This window comes from Balaenoptera acutorostrata, chromosome 1 (genome assembly GCF_949987535.1).
Source record: "Balaenoptera acutorostrata chromosome 1, mBalAcu1.1, whole genome shotgun sequence".
Lineage (NCBI taxonomy): Eukaryota > Metazoa > Chordata > Mammalia > Artiodactyla > Balaenopteridae > Balaenoptera > Balaenoptera acutorostrata.
Genome location: NC_080064.1, coordinates 122,190,712 through 122,204,444, shown reverse-complemented (window position 1 = coordinate 122,204,444; position 13,733 = coordinate 122,190,712). Strand labels below are relative to the sequence as shown.

Sequence of the window (13,733 nt, the reverse complement as noted above, 5' to 3'; positions counted from 1 at the left end):
CCAAATGCTCAGCTGGGGAGTGTGGAAGGCAGAATCCCAAGAAGATATGTAAGATTTCACCCTGGGGTACATCCCTTTCCCTTGAGTGTGTGTGTTTCGGGGCACTGTGAAAATAACAGGATATCATTCCTGTGATTAAGTTAGTTACCAATCAGTTGACTTTGCGTTAATGAAACGGGAGATTAGGTTAAAGCCTTAAAATGGTAACATTCTCTAGGAAGAACGCAAGCAGCCGACTTGTAACCTGCCTATGGAGAGGGCAGCTTCTAGGATCTGGGGACCTCAGTTCTACAATCACAAGGAACTGAATTATGCCCCTACTGGAATGAGCTTCAGATAAGAGCATGGCCTCAGCTGACCCCTGGATTGCAGCTTTGTGAGACAAGACCAGAGAACCCAGGTTAGTCTGCCCAGGCTCCTGAACAACAGAAACTGTGAGATAATAACTTGTGTTGTTCTAAGCTGCTAAATTTGTGGTATTCTGTTCTTCAGCAACAGAAAATACAAGGAATGTTACACAACAAAGCAGTAACATTCAATTCTGCATACCCATTACATTACGAAGACTAATCCTGTTACTAAATCAAGTCCTCCTTGTATTTTGTCTTCCATGAAATCTTTTCCGATGAAGCCCTGCCCATCAGATGCACGGTTGAGAGAAGCACATGAACATCAGCAGTGAATGTGTCTTTCTCAGTAAAGTGTGTTTAGCTAGCTTTCCCAATTATAGATAGCACTAGAAGCAATGATATTAGCTACCGCAATCAGGAAGTCCAGGCAAACGTTTATTTTTGAGCTGGAAAAACCATTTGCTTAGCCTTGGGTTGGCACTTGGGGTCATATTTTTTCAGCGATACTAAATATACATACCTCTAAGTAAATGCTAATAACAAAGACAAAAGGTTAGTTGTTTTAGTTTTGAACCTTGGCTCAGAGGCAATGATTCAAAGGTTGCAGCCAAAGCAGGAAAGAGACCCTCTCTTACAGTGATTGTCCTTCTGGTGCCAACTGGAACAATCTAGGCAAAGGCTGGTGGAAGTGAAAGGAACTGTGTACAAAGCTCGCCTAGTTTCGTGTCTTTTAGAGTCTGACCTTCTGCTGGCCACAGCAGAGTTACTGAGAGAAGAAATCCTATGAGAAAGTGATTCTGCTCCTCCCTTCTCTCTGATTTCTTTCTTGAAAAGAACCCAGTCTGGGCCCAACTTTTCTTTTTTTTTTTTTTTTCAGTATCTGCCAACATCAATGCCAACTCCAGCATTTTAACGAGGGGCGTTACCATGGGGATGTAAACAACACATGCAGAGTGGCAGCGGTCACAGCACAGGGGAAAGACCCAGACACAGGCCACCAGTCACTTGCACTTTGTACCGTGCGGAATGGCCTGCTTTAAAGAACCCAGGCTGGCAGCAGGCCACGGGGTGAGGGAGATGCACGGGGAGGGGTGATCCTGCTTCAGAGGGCCTGTGCCTTCCCCCACTCACCACCATGCTCTGCTGGGAACAGCTCTCTTCATTTGTACTTTCTCTTGACTTACTCTATGGAATTCTATTAGCCCAGAGATACAGTTTGCTAGCTGGCATTCTTATTTCATATTCCACGTGACCCAAAACACAATGAATAAAAGGGAGTTTAGGAGGTGCCAGGGAGTTTTAAAGAGGTCTGTGAACTGTAAAGACCACACTTGTGAAGAGAGAGAAAAGTATAGGTAAGAGAGCTGAATAATACATGATTTCCGGGGTGAAAAAGTTTAAAAAGCAGAGCATTTGGGTGTCTGAATGAAAAGGAACAAAACTACAGATTATTAAATGGTATATGACCCTGACATACCTAATGTTTTAATAATAAAAATCATATGTTGGTTTTATATTCAGGAATGGAAACAATGAATGATGAAATCTGCATTTATAGAAGATGGCTAATTTAAGATGAACTGTAGATCACAAAGGATATCCACACTCTGAAAACTTATTTATTAGATCAATTATCAACACACTCCCCTAGAGTAGATGAAAGATATGATATCACCATTTTACAGGCTGGATATCAGAAGCCAAAGAAATCAAAGGGATTTGTACAAATCCACTGGTCTAGAGGGTAGGAGGACCAAGAACTGATTATTTGTTCTATAGTCTCAGTTTTTGTCGTAAAGGACCTTTCTATCCGTGATTTCAACTGAATTCTTTGACCTCACAAATTAGGTCACAAGTTAATGTCAGATAGAAAACATCAAATCTTGATTGAAAATCTGGCCCATATCAGACCAGTCCCTTGCCCCTCTATGCCCAAGGGACCACGTCTTCTTCATCTTTTCATCTTTGTGCCCCTAAAACTCAGCCCAGAGTAGGACACATGGTAATCTAGTTATAAATATTTGTTGAATCAAACTGGGTGCCCTCTCTGCCTACATGTACTGTGGCAAAGATTCCCAGCTCTCAGTCGGAACTTTCGTGGAGAAAATATGTCATTGCAGTATCTAGTAAGACCTGTATGGGCCCATAGTTACAACCTATTCCTGTGAAAGAGACCCCTAGTGGTATGAAAACAGAAAGTCCTGCTTTTTCTGTCCCTGTAGCTAAGTCATCCTTGCTTCTCATGAAGAGTGAGTAGCAGTGGCCATAAAAAATATCCCCTCCCATGACACATTGTCCTGGAGCCGTATAAAACCAATGGTAATCCACCCTTTCAGCACTCCTTTCCCTGACCTAAGAACCTTTCTCAGGCTACCACTTGGCTCAGCCTTGAACATGATGACAACGGAGTCTTTGGAGAGGGCCAGCCGTGGATTCCAACCCTGGATCAGTGGTTCTCCCCAAGGACAGACCCCCTCCTGGGGACTCACCGCGCATCCAGAAACCGGGAACGCAGGATCATGACGGCCTCACACGTGCTCTGCTTGAGCTGCATCTGGATGGAGCTGAACTTGCGGTGGATGATACTGACCATCCGCTCGATCTCCTTCGGGGAGATGGGCCTGGTCCGGCTTTGCTCTCGCAGGAGATTCATCACGTGGGTGGTGAACTCATTACATGCCTGGAATGGCAGGATGACAGACATGGGGTGTGGTGAGGGTCCAAGCCTCAGCACACTTGACGTGAGGCTGTGTAGGTCTTTCTAGAGACGTGTGCAGGTAAGGAAAGTGGGTAGTTTGTGGCATTTTGTCAAATCAGAAAAAATAAATGATGCCTGGAGATCCCTTTCAGCCCATTTGATTATAATTTTTGGCCATGATGTGGATTTTTTTAAAGGGAAAAGAAAATTCTTAATTATTTTTCAAAATCAATTATTTTTCATGATTTTACTACTATGAAAGATGAGAACATGAATACTAGTATAAAACACACTTCACAACCCTTCACCCCAGTGTTAACAGTCAAAGAGAGTTTGGGGTCAAATATAGCATGAACTTTCTGCCTTGCCCTTATCTCTGATATGTTAAAGCTTCCAAATATTCAATTTAGCATAAACAGCCCGAAGAGTGGATTCATGGAGTTAAAAGCTCTGATAACTCTTCTGGGAGATTTCTCATCAATCTATTTCTACTTCTAGTTTTATCGTAAGAACTCCCTCCTATGCTGGTCTTCTGAAGATCTGCTATGTCTATAACACAAAGGGAATAGGTAAAAAAAAAAAAAAACAAACAGCATCAAAATATGGATTAGAGGATTCAGGAGTTATCCCTGCAGAAAGGAAAACTCTCAGGTTAGAGACCAACATACTCTCAGCTCTGGAAGTGAAACTGGAGATCATTTTTCCCACCTCCTTATTTTACAGTTGGGAAAACTGTGGCTTCAAGAGATGAAGGCCCACAGCAAAAAAACAGCAGCTGAGGCAGGACCTGAACGCTTCCTCATCCAGGCCAGGGTGTTGTTCTTTCCCAGACCCTGAACCTGCTTCTCAGAACACCACTGCCCTTTCTCTTAGTTACTATTACTTATCATCTCTGTAGTCTGGTTTTATTAGTGAACATTCAATAAAATATCTACTCACAGGTTAACTCACAGTAATGTTGTAAACCTGTATGAGATTGTAACAAAAAAAGGCAACTTGATGCTGTGAGAGTTGAAGAACTAAGGACTCAAAGGGTTCAACTTAATATTAACAGCGGAAACACGCCCATTGATGCTAACACAGCATTGCCCTTGTTTTTTACAGCACCAAGCCCTTCATAGCTGTCAATTATGCAGTAACAATAACATATTTACTGTTCATTTCTCCAAGAAATCCTTCGAGGTTGGCTGGCCAAAGATACAAAGGCAGATGTATCCACTGGGCTGTGTCTACACTGGGGGCTGGGAGGCCTGGGTTTTGACCTGCCTCCGTGAGTATGTGGGCAAATCCTTTCACTACTCAGTACTTCGTTTTATTTGTCCGAGAGTGGATTTAATCATTCCTAACCCTTCAGCAAGGCTAGCAGTGCCCATGCACTTGTGCAGTGACCTGCAGATGGAATAAATCACTCACATGAACGTAGCAGTGGGCTAAGAGCACAGACTGCCTGCGTTCAGATCCTGCGCTGGAACTCACTTCACTCTGGGGCCTTGGTTAGTTATGTAAGATCCTTGTATCTCGTCTTCCCGATTTGTGAAATGGGGATGACAGTACCTCAAAGGGTGTGGTAAGGACTACATGAGTTACTATCTTTGTGTCTGGCCATATAAATTGTGTCATTATTATCTCTTCCAAGTACAGAGAACTTAGAAACCCAGCATAGGATCACGATTGGGCAAACCTCTCCAGGCTTCAGTCTGCCCCGTGGTAAAACTAAAGGGGGTCACAAACACCTTCTTTCTACTCTGCAGGAATATGCTGAAGACAAAAGCCACAGAAGATCAGGTCCAATAGCATTTTGCTCTTACTAAGAAAACTGCTACCTAAACACAAGATCTTAGTATAAGCTTCATCTCTCCCCAACCTCAACTGCCCCTTCACCCTTAACAAGGGAGGGAGGTAAAACCTGGCAGCGAGTTGGCGGCAAGTCTATGAGAAGTCGGGGTGGGGCGTGGCGGGGGGAGGCAGGCACACTGCAGGCATCCTAAGCGGTTTTCTGGAGAAACGCTTCAGCCCCCGCTGGGCTGCAGCCTCCCCCCTTGATGGGGGGCTCACAGGGAGGAGGGGCTGGACGTGAAGGAGGTATTGTCAAGTGCACTTGCTTTCTGCTGGGAAGCCACAGTGCTCGGCTAATAATGATGTGCTTCATTACGGTGAATAAAAATACTCACAATATCTGATGCTTATTTAGGGCATTGGATCCCGGGCCTCTTTCTGCTCTGCCCCAAACAGACAGTGGAGTCTTTTCACCCACTGCTGAGGTGGAGCAAGGCAGCTGCTACACAGCTGCTCGGGAACACACAACAGACAGTGCAGAGGAGTTCCAAGTCCATTTTAGACAGACGGAACACAGTGTTCCAGATTTTTCCAGGACCTGAACTACCCACGCCTCCTCCTCAGTTCCCCCAAGCTCGGCACCTTCCGCAGCTGTCCTGCTCCCATGAAGTCAGGTGCTCCTGATGGAATGGGAAGAGTGGGGATGACGAGCGTTAATTAAATAGGACCCTCGCCGGCTGAAGGTTTCTGTGACAGAGGAGACTCTGCTGCAGATTGTCCTAAAGGTGGTCACCTTCTGGAGCTACCCCTCCAGCTGCCCCCAGAAAGTGGACGCTTTCTGAAAGGAGACATCCCAAGTTCCAGGGCAAAGGCCCTTCTGGGAGCAGCCTACCCAAGAGAATCTCTCTTAGAAAATCCTGCTTGAGTTTAAGCAATTTAATCCTAGACTTGAAGCCTCCTTCCTGCACTTCTCTTCAGCCCACCTTCTTCTCTTACTCCTTCAAACTGGATTTGGCTGCCAATTTCAGCAACGAATGTGATTGGGATTTTAAGACTTTCTCGGCTGTGAATGGACCTAACCCACCCCGGTTCGGCCTTAGAGACTGAGCCTTGTCAATGCCCTGGCAGCATTATTCACAAAAACTGAAAAGTGAAGAACTCTGCAAAACTACAAGAGTATCGTTTTTTAGAATAGCACTTGGAACAAAATTCAGGTTTCTGGATATCATGGTTTTATCTATTAGAATATGCCAGCTCTTAAATACCTTAGCTTCCAACATGATCTGCTGAAAAAGTGTTTTATCAGCCCCTTTTAATGAAGAAAACAATTTCCTTCTTTTCTTTTGAATGAAAGTCTCTAGAAGCCTTCTTTATCTAATAACCTCAGGGTGAAACAATGGCTGATTCATGCTGGGTTTTTTTTGGGGGGGGGGAGTGGGGGAGGGGTGAGTAGGGTTATGGTAGCTACTTACTGGAAAGCTAATTGACCCTCTGGTTATCTACCATCACCAAACTAAAAACAAAACAAACCAAACCAAAACAACAGAATCAACTCTTAAATAGTCAGTTTGGTAACCATCTAGGTACTACTAAAACAGAGACTGACATTTTTACTAAGGTTTCCTATTTTTAAGAAAGCTCCCACAAGGAATGCTTACAGAAAAAAATGAAGATCTATCTCTCAGACATACTAGCTAGAAGGTTAATGGCATAATTTCCTTATAATCTGCTATTTACTATAATTAACAACTAATATTAATAAATTATTAAGCACATAGAGTATGTTAAACAGTATTCAGTTCTTACCCAGAAAATGCCTAAAGAAATAAGGAAATGATTTCTTACTGTTTTTTAAGAATAACAAATACAGACTACTACTACATTTACCTAATTTGCTCTGTACTGATGGAGTTTTTCCTTAAGTTCCCAATTTCCAGCATGATTATTATTTAGAATAGGTAGATATCTATGAGAAGTTTCTGAAGGAGAATATTTTTTTATCACTAGCCTCTCTTAGAGAGCATCAATCTAGTCCATGAAAGTAACAGAGAGGTCAAGCCGGTTACTTCATCGTCTACAGATGTCCACACTTGTTCCATATTAAGTGCGGCTGGGTATTGTTCCAATAAGAGCCCTTGGGCTAAGGGTCAAAATCTGGCTTCCAGGGCCAACTCTGTCCCTCCTTTGGATGTGTGACCCAGATACATCACCTAACCTCTTTGACCTCCAGTTCCTCACCTGTATGGAAATGGAGATGATGACGGTACCTGTCTGGAGGACCCAACCTTAAAATTACCTTGAGGAACAAGTGCAGTTAGGTTGACAAAAGTGCTTTAGTCATTTTGGATGAGGATGGAAGAGTGACAAGGGGGGGTTAAATCAAGGAAACAGTCCGTTCGTCTATGTTGCTGGCAACCTGAGCTAAGAAGAAAGCCAGTTTTAAACACCATCCAGCCTAACATCCATTCCAGTTATGGGCTTAGGGAGGAAGCCACACTCTTCGTGTACCCCTGGAGTTTGGCATGAGTTAACCTGGATACTAGGTCTAGATAGGTTGTTATGCCAGAGGCCAAGTTTAGCAGTGAAGGTAAAATAGGGAAAGCACAGAGTAGGAAGAACCCAAGAGGCCAGCTAGGGACCTTGTCAGCAAATGTCCCCATGTGTCTTCCCAAGTTATCCCATTGGTTGGGGCAGACTCTGAACCCTAACATGACGGCCCAGGTGGGGAAGCTGTCATAGATCAGCCAGCTTACCTGAGCTCAGCCTCTCCTGGGAACTGAGGAAATGTCTACATGAGCCTACACCGTGATAAGAATGTTTGTTCTTTCCCAAGAAGGTGGGGGGGTGATGATCCACAGGTTCTTACCACAAGATTGCTTTTATTTTCCTCCCCTTGAACCCTCCCTACACCTGTCTGATGGCTGAAATTCACCACGCTTGGCTTCCAGCTTCACACCTTTTTTCCCTCATAAAAGAAGGGACTTTGTAGAAATCCATTTCAAAGGTAGATAGGACTGCAATAATGAAACTTTCTTCACTTTAAATTTTAAAATGCCTATTTCTATTTTAAAATTTAAATTTTCTATTAAGTTTGCATTTGCCTTCTACCTAGACAGTCATAAGTGGGCAGTACAGGGTCTTCCACTTTTTGCTTTTTCTCCCCCTTCTTCTGTGACTCTTAAAAAAGAAAAGAAAGCCATAAACCTAACAATTCAGTGAAAGTAAGTTAACTTAGAACTTCAGGACAATGTCACATCCAAAGACATGACAACAAATATATCTGTCAGCTAAATAATGGGAGGAAAGCCTGATGTTAAGGGACTCCTAATAAAGTAGTATTGCTCATACTGACCAGAGGAAACAATATTGATATTTAAATTCACATGTGTGTGTGTGGGGGGGTCCTCTAGTAGAGAGGGGCGCTATTATAATTAGAATACCGTACAACATTTATATACTGTTCTATGACTTAAAGCCTTTCTTAGCCTTTCCTTCCTATGATTTTTATGCCTCTTTGATATCCTAGACTCCAATCCACAGCTCCTTGCCAAATACCACCAGCTTTTAGGGTATAGTATGTGGACCACTGGATCCCAGAGACCATTTAGTGGAGTGTCAGGACTGTATTTCAACTTTATCTGACTCCAGGGGTCCCCTGAGACCCTCTACTCTTCTTATAGCGGGAGGTGTGTCTCGTATTGCATACCATACATAAAAAGCAGAACATGTTTGACTCCCATTTGAACCGAATCTAGGTAGAGTGAGGGACTTTAGTATCCGTTCCCATAGGATTCCATGAGCACCAGGGTGGTGAGGAATCCTCCTAATGAACGAGCAGACAAGGGCCAGAGGAGCCCACCCACCTCCCCCAGGTCAGGTGGTGACTCTGCTCATGACCTATAACACCCTGAGGGCCCCGGGGCTGCAAGCCCATAGGGAAACACTCCAGAGCTCCAGGGACTGAGTTTTCCTTATATTGACTATGGATGTTTCCTGAAATCATCATTTACAACTTCGATTTTTTTTAATGGCTTTATCTCTACTTTGCCCGGGTTTTCAACAGTGGACACCAAGGACTTGGTGGGCTCAGGTTCAGCAAGTGGCTCTGGGGTGAGGCCGGAAATGCTGGACCCCAGATGTCAGTCTCCAGGAAAGGCTGTCCGCCTCGGTGTCCACAGCCCTGAGTTTCCTGATGCCTCCGCCCTTTTCCTGAAGGGCGGGGTGGGGGTGGGGGTGCCCAGACCCCACAGGGCTGTGGTTACCTGCTCGTATTTCTCCAGCTCCGTGTGGTAGATTTGTCTGATCTGTGAGAGTTTGGCTCTGTAATCAGAATGCTCCACCGAGTTGTCGGAACCGGCGCCTCCAGAAGCTGCCGCCGCCGCAGCCGCCGCGGCCGAGCCGCCACCCTTCTCTGGCCCGGCCACGCCCTCTGCCAGCAGCATGTTGTCCAGTCGCATCAGCTGGGGGTCTGTTGGCTCCTCTTCCTGCGCTCCCCGGATACTCAAAACTGCAGGAAGACCCAAAAGAGTGGGGAGGAGTTAATAGTAACCCAACGAAGCAAATTTTAAAAACAACAACAAAAAACTCCCAATGTATCATTTGGCTAAGTCTCAAATTACTTGCAATATGGCATCTGAGCAACGGGTTGGAAAAAGAGAGGAATTGGAGGAGGAGAAAATGCAAGGAGAGATTTGCTTTGTTCCCCAAATTAATTATATCCCATCATATGAGGTACCTAGCATAGTCAAATTGATGGAGGCAGAAAGTAGACCAGTGGGTACCACGGGCTGCGGGGATGGGGGGTGGGGGGATAAGGAGTTCGTGATTAACCGGTACAGAGTTTCATTTTGGGAAGATGACAAAGTTCTTGAGCTGGGGGGTGGTGATGGCTGCACAACAATGCGAATGTACTTAATGCCACTGGACTGTACACTTAAAAATAGTTATAATGATAAATTTTAGGTTATGTATATTTTACCACAGTGAAAGAAATTTCAAATCTACAAAAAACTTAACTATAGCAATATAATTTTCACTTTCATCCCCAAACTGCCAAATTTTAATTCAAGGAAGAGCATTTCCTTCTTCATTTCTAATTTTAGATTTCTGTGAGGTTGTGGTTTTACACTCATTGACTTTGTAATATTCGATCAGCCTAAATTTTCATCTCCAAAATAATCTAAGCCAGGCAAATCCAGTTAATTTGGAGTGAAGTGTTAAGACCTCTCCCCCAGACTAGGGATTTCTATCCTCCCACATTGAGATCAATCTGTTCTGGGTGATAAGAACTCCATCCTGGTACAAACAAGGGTGAGGTCCTTTTAACAAGCTGTCTCAGGGATTCAGAGAAGCCGGTATTCTGATAGGATAGAGGAGGCTCAGCTCTGTTAGAGGCTGCTCTTTATTAAAACACCATGACCCTTTGCGGGGGATGAGGGGGTGATTTGGACTGAAAGAGATCAAGTGATTTCGTAAATCAGCAGAAGAGCTAGGCAGTCTCTTTTTACTACCTTCATACAACCTGCCATAAAGTAAATCACTCATCTGAGCCCAGTTTAGTCGTCAGCAGCCAAACCTTTGTTGAGAGCGAACACAAAAAGAATTTCCAATTAAAAACAAATTGAGGGGGCTTCCCTGGTGGCGGCAGCGGTTGAGAATCTGCCTGCCAATACAGGGGACACGGGTTCGAGCCCTGGTCTGGGAAGATCCCGCATGCCGCGGAGCGACTAGGCCCGTGAGCCACAATTACTGAGCCTGCACGTCTGGAGCCTGTGCTCCGCAACGAGAGGCCACGACAGTGAGAGGCCCGCGCACCGCGACGAAGAGTGGCCCCCGCTTGCCACAATTAGAGAAAGCCCTCGCACAGAAACGAAGACCCAACACAGCCATAAATAAATAAATAAATAAAATTAAAAAAAAAAAGAGTAAAACCTTTAAAAAAAAAACAAAAAACAAAAAAAACAAATTGAGGGTAGGAAAGGAGGAACATGATTAAAGACAGAGGAGAAGGCGTCCCATGTTCGTTCACATCTTGGGGATGGAGATGGCAGGGTCTACGCGGCCCGGTGGGTATGTGAGCACTGCTGCAGCCAGAGAGTCCAGAGCTGTTTCCAGCCACGATGCATCTGGTGAGCACCATGGGGACGGTGCCAGGTGCAGTTGTCTCCTGAGCCCTAGCAAGCCAGCCCCACGGGGTTGTGACAGGGAAGGCGGATCTGAGCTCAATCCGAGGGGACATGTAGACATTCAGGGCATTTCGTCACGTATAATACCAGCATTAACTGCTGGCTGTGTCCACATGCTCCTGGCTTCTAACAGGCATGACAAGAAGCAACCTTGGAAGTTGTTTCAAAGGAAAGCCCGATTTCTGTGCTAAAAGGAAAAGGGCAGCTTTGCTTTCATGAAACAGGAGACAGTCAAGTGGAAGGTCAAGCCACGTGGACCAGGGGTGGCGGTTAGGAGCAGGAGAATTAAAGGCACAGGGTAGAGACACGTGCCCCCCACACCCCATGAAGTGAGAAAGGACGGGAGGAGGGAAGGGAGGACCTGGGGAAGGCAGTTAGCTGGGAAGAAGCAAGTCCACCCCGACACACACTAAGCCCACACTTCAGGACCCAGGTTCTCCTCTCGCATCTGAATTTTTAATATTCTGCTGCACTAAAATAAAATTGCTACATTGTTAATGGCACAGGTTAGGGGATTGTGGAGGTTTATTTTGTGGACCTTTTTCCAATGAAATCCTTCTTTTGTAATGGGAAACTGTCCCTTTGATCTTAGAATAATAGAGATTTAGTCATGTTATTCAGTTCCTTGAATTTATTTACTCAGATCTACAAAGTTCTCAGAAGAACATATCACCACTAACAAAGGTTTCCTTAAGAAAGGAAATGAATGCAGTAACCATTTCCTGAATACCAGTCCTTAAGAGGTGTGGAAAAGAATGTGACCCCCCAAGCAGCTGGGCTTAGAGCCCAGGAACCCCTCCTTCCTCGCCTGTACAGCCCAGTGAATTCTTCCAGGTGAGGGCATTTACGTGGGGTTTATGGATGTTTCCCCAGTGGATTTTATTGAATGAATTTTAATTACTTTACCAACGAAAAGTATCTATGGGCCATTTACAAATGAAAAAAGAAAAAGAAGATCAACTCTGAGCCATTCTGTAATTGTTGCACTTCTGCCTGATCATTAAAAAATTGGTGCTGAGGCAAAACTTGACACTAATATGGCCAGTATATCCCAGAAGAGGCTGCAAACTTCGGCTGACGGGAAACGTCCCCAAGATGCTGAGGCTGGTCACACCTGAGCCAGGCAGTGGTGCCTCTTCCTCATCACTCTATAACAATCCTTCCTGACGGATCCAGCACTGACAGATCTCATAATGGTTTCTGGTCGCAACAACGGTAGCAAAGCAAAAAATAATCATGGCATCTTAATGGTGAAGACGTGCTTTCCTAGGGCCACCTGAACACTGCCTTACCTGAGGTGATGATGGGCATCGTCAGACAGCACCTGTGCTTAAGACTGACTTGCTCACCCCATTAGCTTATTCCTCTAGCAAAGTTCAATTCGTTATGAGAGGAGAAGGAGAGGCAAAGAGATAGGCATGCACAGACCAAAGTGCTGGTACTAGTTCCTCCAGGTACTAGGCAGGTGACTAGGTGGGCATGTTACTACTAGTATTTCCCATGTGCCCAATATTTACCTCTGAGAATATTTTCCCTTTCCAGCCTCTCTCAGTTGCACCCACGCCCATGCCCCACTTTTTCGTTTAAACAATCAACGGGAAGCACAAAACGTCCACACAAACTCTGTACACCTACCTAATTAATATTTTTCTTGGTCTTGAAATCTAACTGGTTTTAAATGAAATAAGAAAGGAAATTGCTAAAGCTGGCCAAGGACACTGAAAGGATACAGCGTAACCCCCTACCCACCAAAGAAGTTCCAGGACCATCACAGAGGGTAAAGCCCTAATCTATACTGACTCTTTTGTTTTCCCCCTCAGGTATGAAAGATACATTTAGTTGGGGGGAAAAAAAACACACACGCACAGTAAGAGTGTTATCATTTCGCTTAGCTTTTATATAATTTGATGAATCCTGTAAACAAATACTCTTCAAAAAGAAATTTGGATTCACTAAGATTTAATATAATTGATTTCTAAATGTGGCCAAGAAGAAATTGGTATGCTAGAAATACAATGTACCATAACATCAATGTTGCTTGCATTTATACTCAGAGTTCAGGACACAGAAATTGGCCCCAAACCAAAGATTTGAAGAAAATAAAAGAACAGAAAAACGTGGAAAAACAAAAAACCCAACAGTCTTCTCCAAATTACACCCTTTAAATTATACTCAAATGATTGTGAAAATAGAAATTTCAGAGTATGTGTCAGAACCACCACCATAACTGTACACACACACACACATACACAATATAAACAAAAGAAAACTTTCCTCTTCCACTACTTTACATGGAAGATTCTGGTTCTGAGGGTCTTGGGCTGTGTATGTGTGCTGGGCAGAGGCCCGGATGGACCAATAAACAACACCGCGTGTACAGATTTCTTCCCAGAAGGAGCAGGATCCGAATGTACCACTGTAAACATGGGTGTTGAGATTCACTGGTACGAGAAACTGTTCGGCCAGGGAGTTAAAAAAAAAAAAAAAATCCCACCAACATTAAATAAATAAATGAAAAGGCCGCTATGTCTAAGCAGAGTGATGCTACCTATTTACTGCTTGAGGCCGGCACTCTGGCAAGTAGGAGACAAAATGATTATTTAAAAGCTCCTTTTTTATCTCTGGGGCACCACGCAGGTCTCAAATGAACCTTTCGCCAGGACACCAGAGATGTTAACACTCACCCTCCAAGATCCAATTTCAACCAGCGGAGCTGTTACCTAA

The 13,733-nt window shown here is 44.3% G+C and overlaps 1 protein-coding gene across 3 annotated transcripts in view; it reads right to left on the bottom strand.

Moving 5' to 3' along the window:
- PBX1 (PBX homeobox 1) overlaps positions 1-13,733 on the bottom strand; it is a 284,661-nt gene that overhangs the window by 49,423 nt on the left and 221,505 nt on the right. For all 3 annotated transcript variants that reach the window (XM_007191072.2, XM_057528710.1, XM_057528729.1), the window contains 2 exons: positions 9,087-9,331; positions 2,840-3,030 (listed from right to left, as the gene is read on the bottom strand). In XM_007191072.2, the coding sequence (XP_007191134.1) occupies positions 2,840-3,030; positions 9,087-9,331 (436 nt within the window). The remainder of the gene's footprint in view (positions 1-2,839; positions 3,031-9,086; positions 9,332-13,733) is intronic.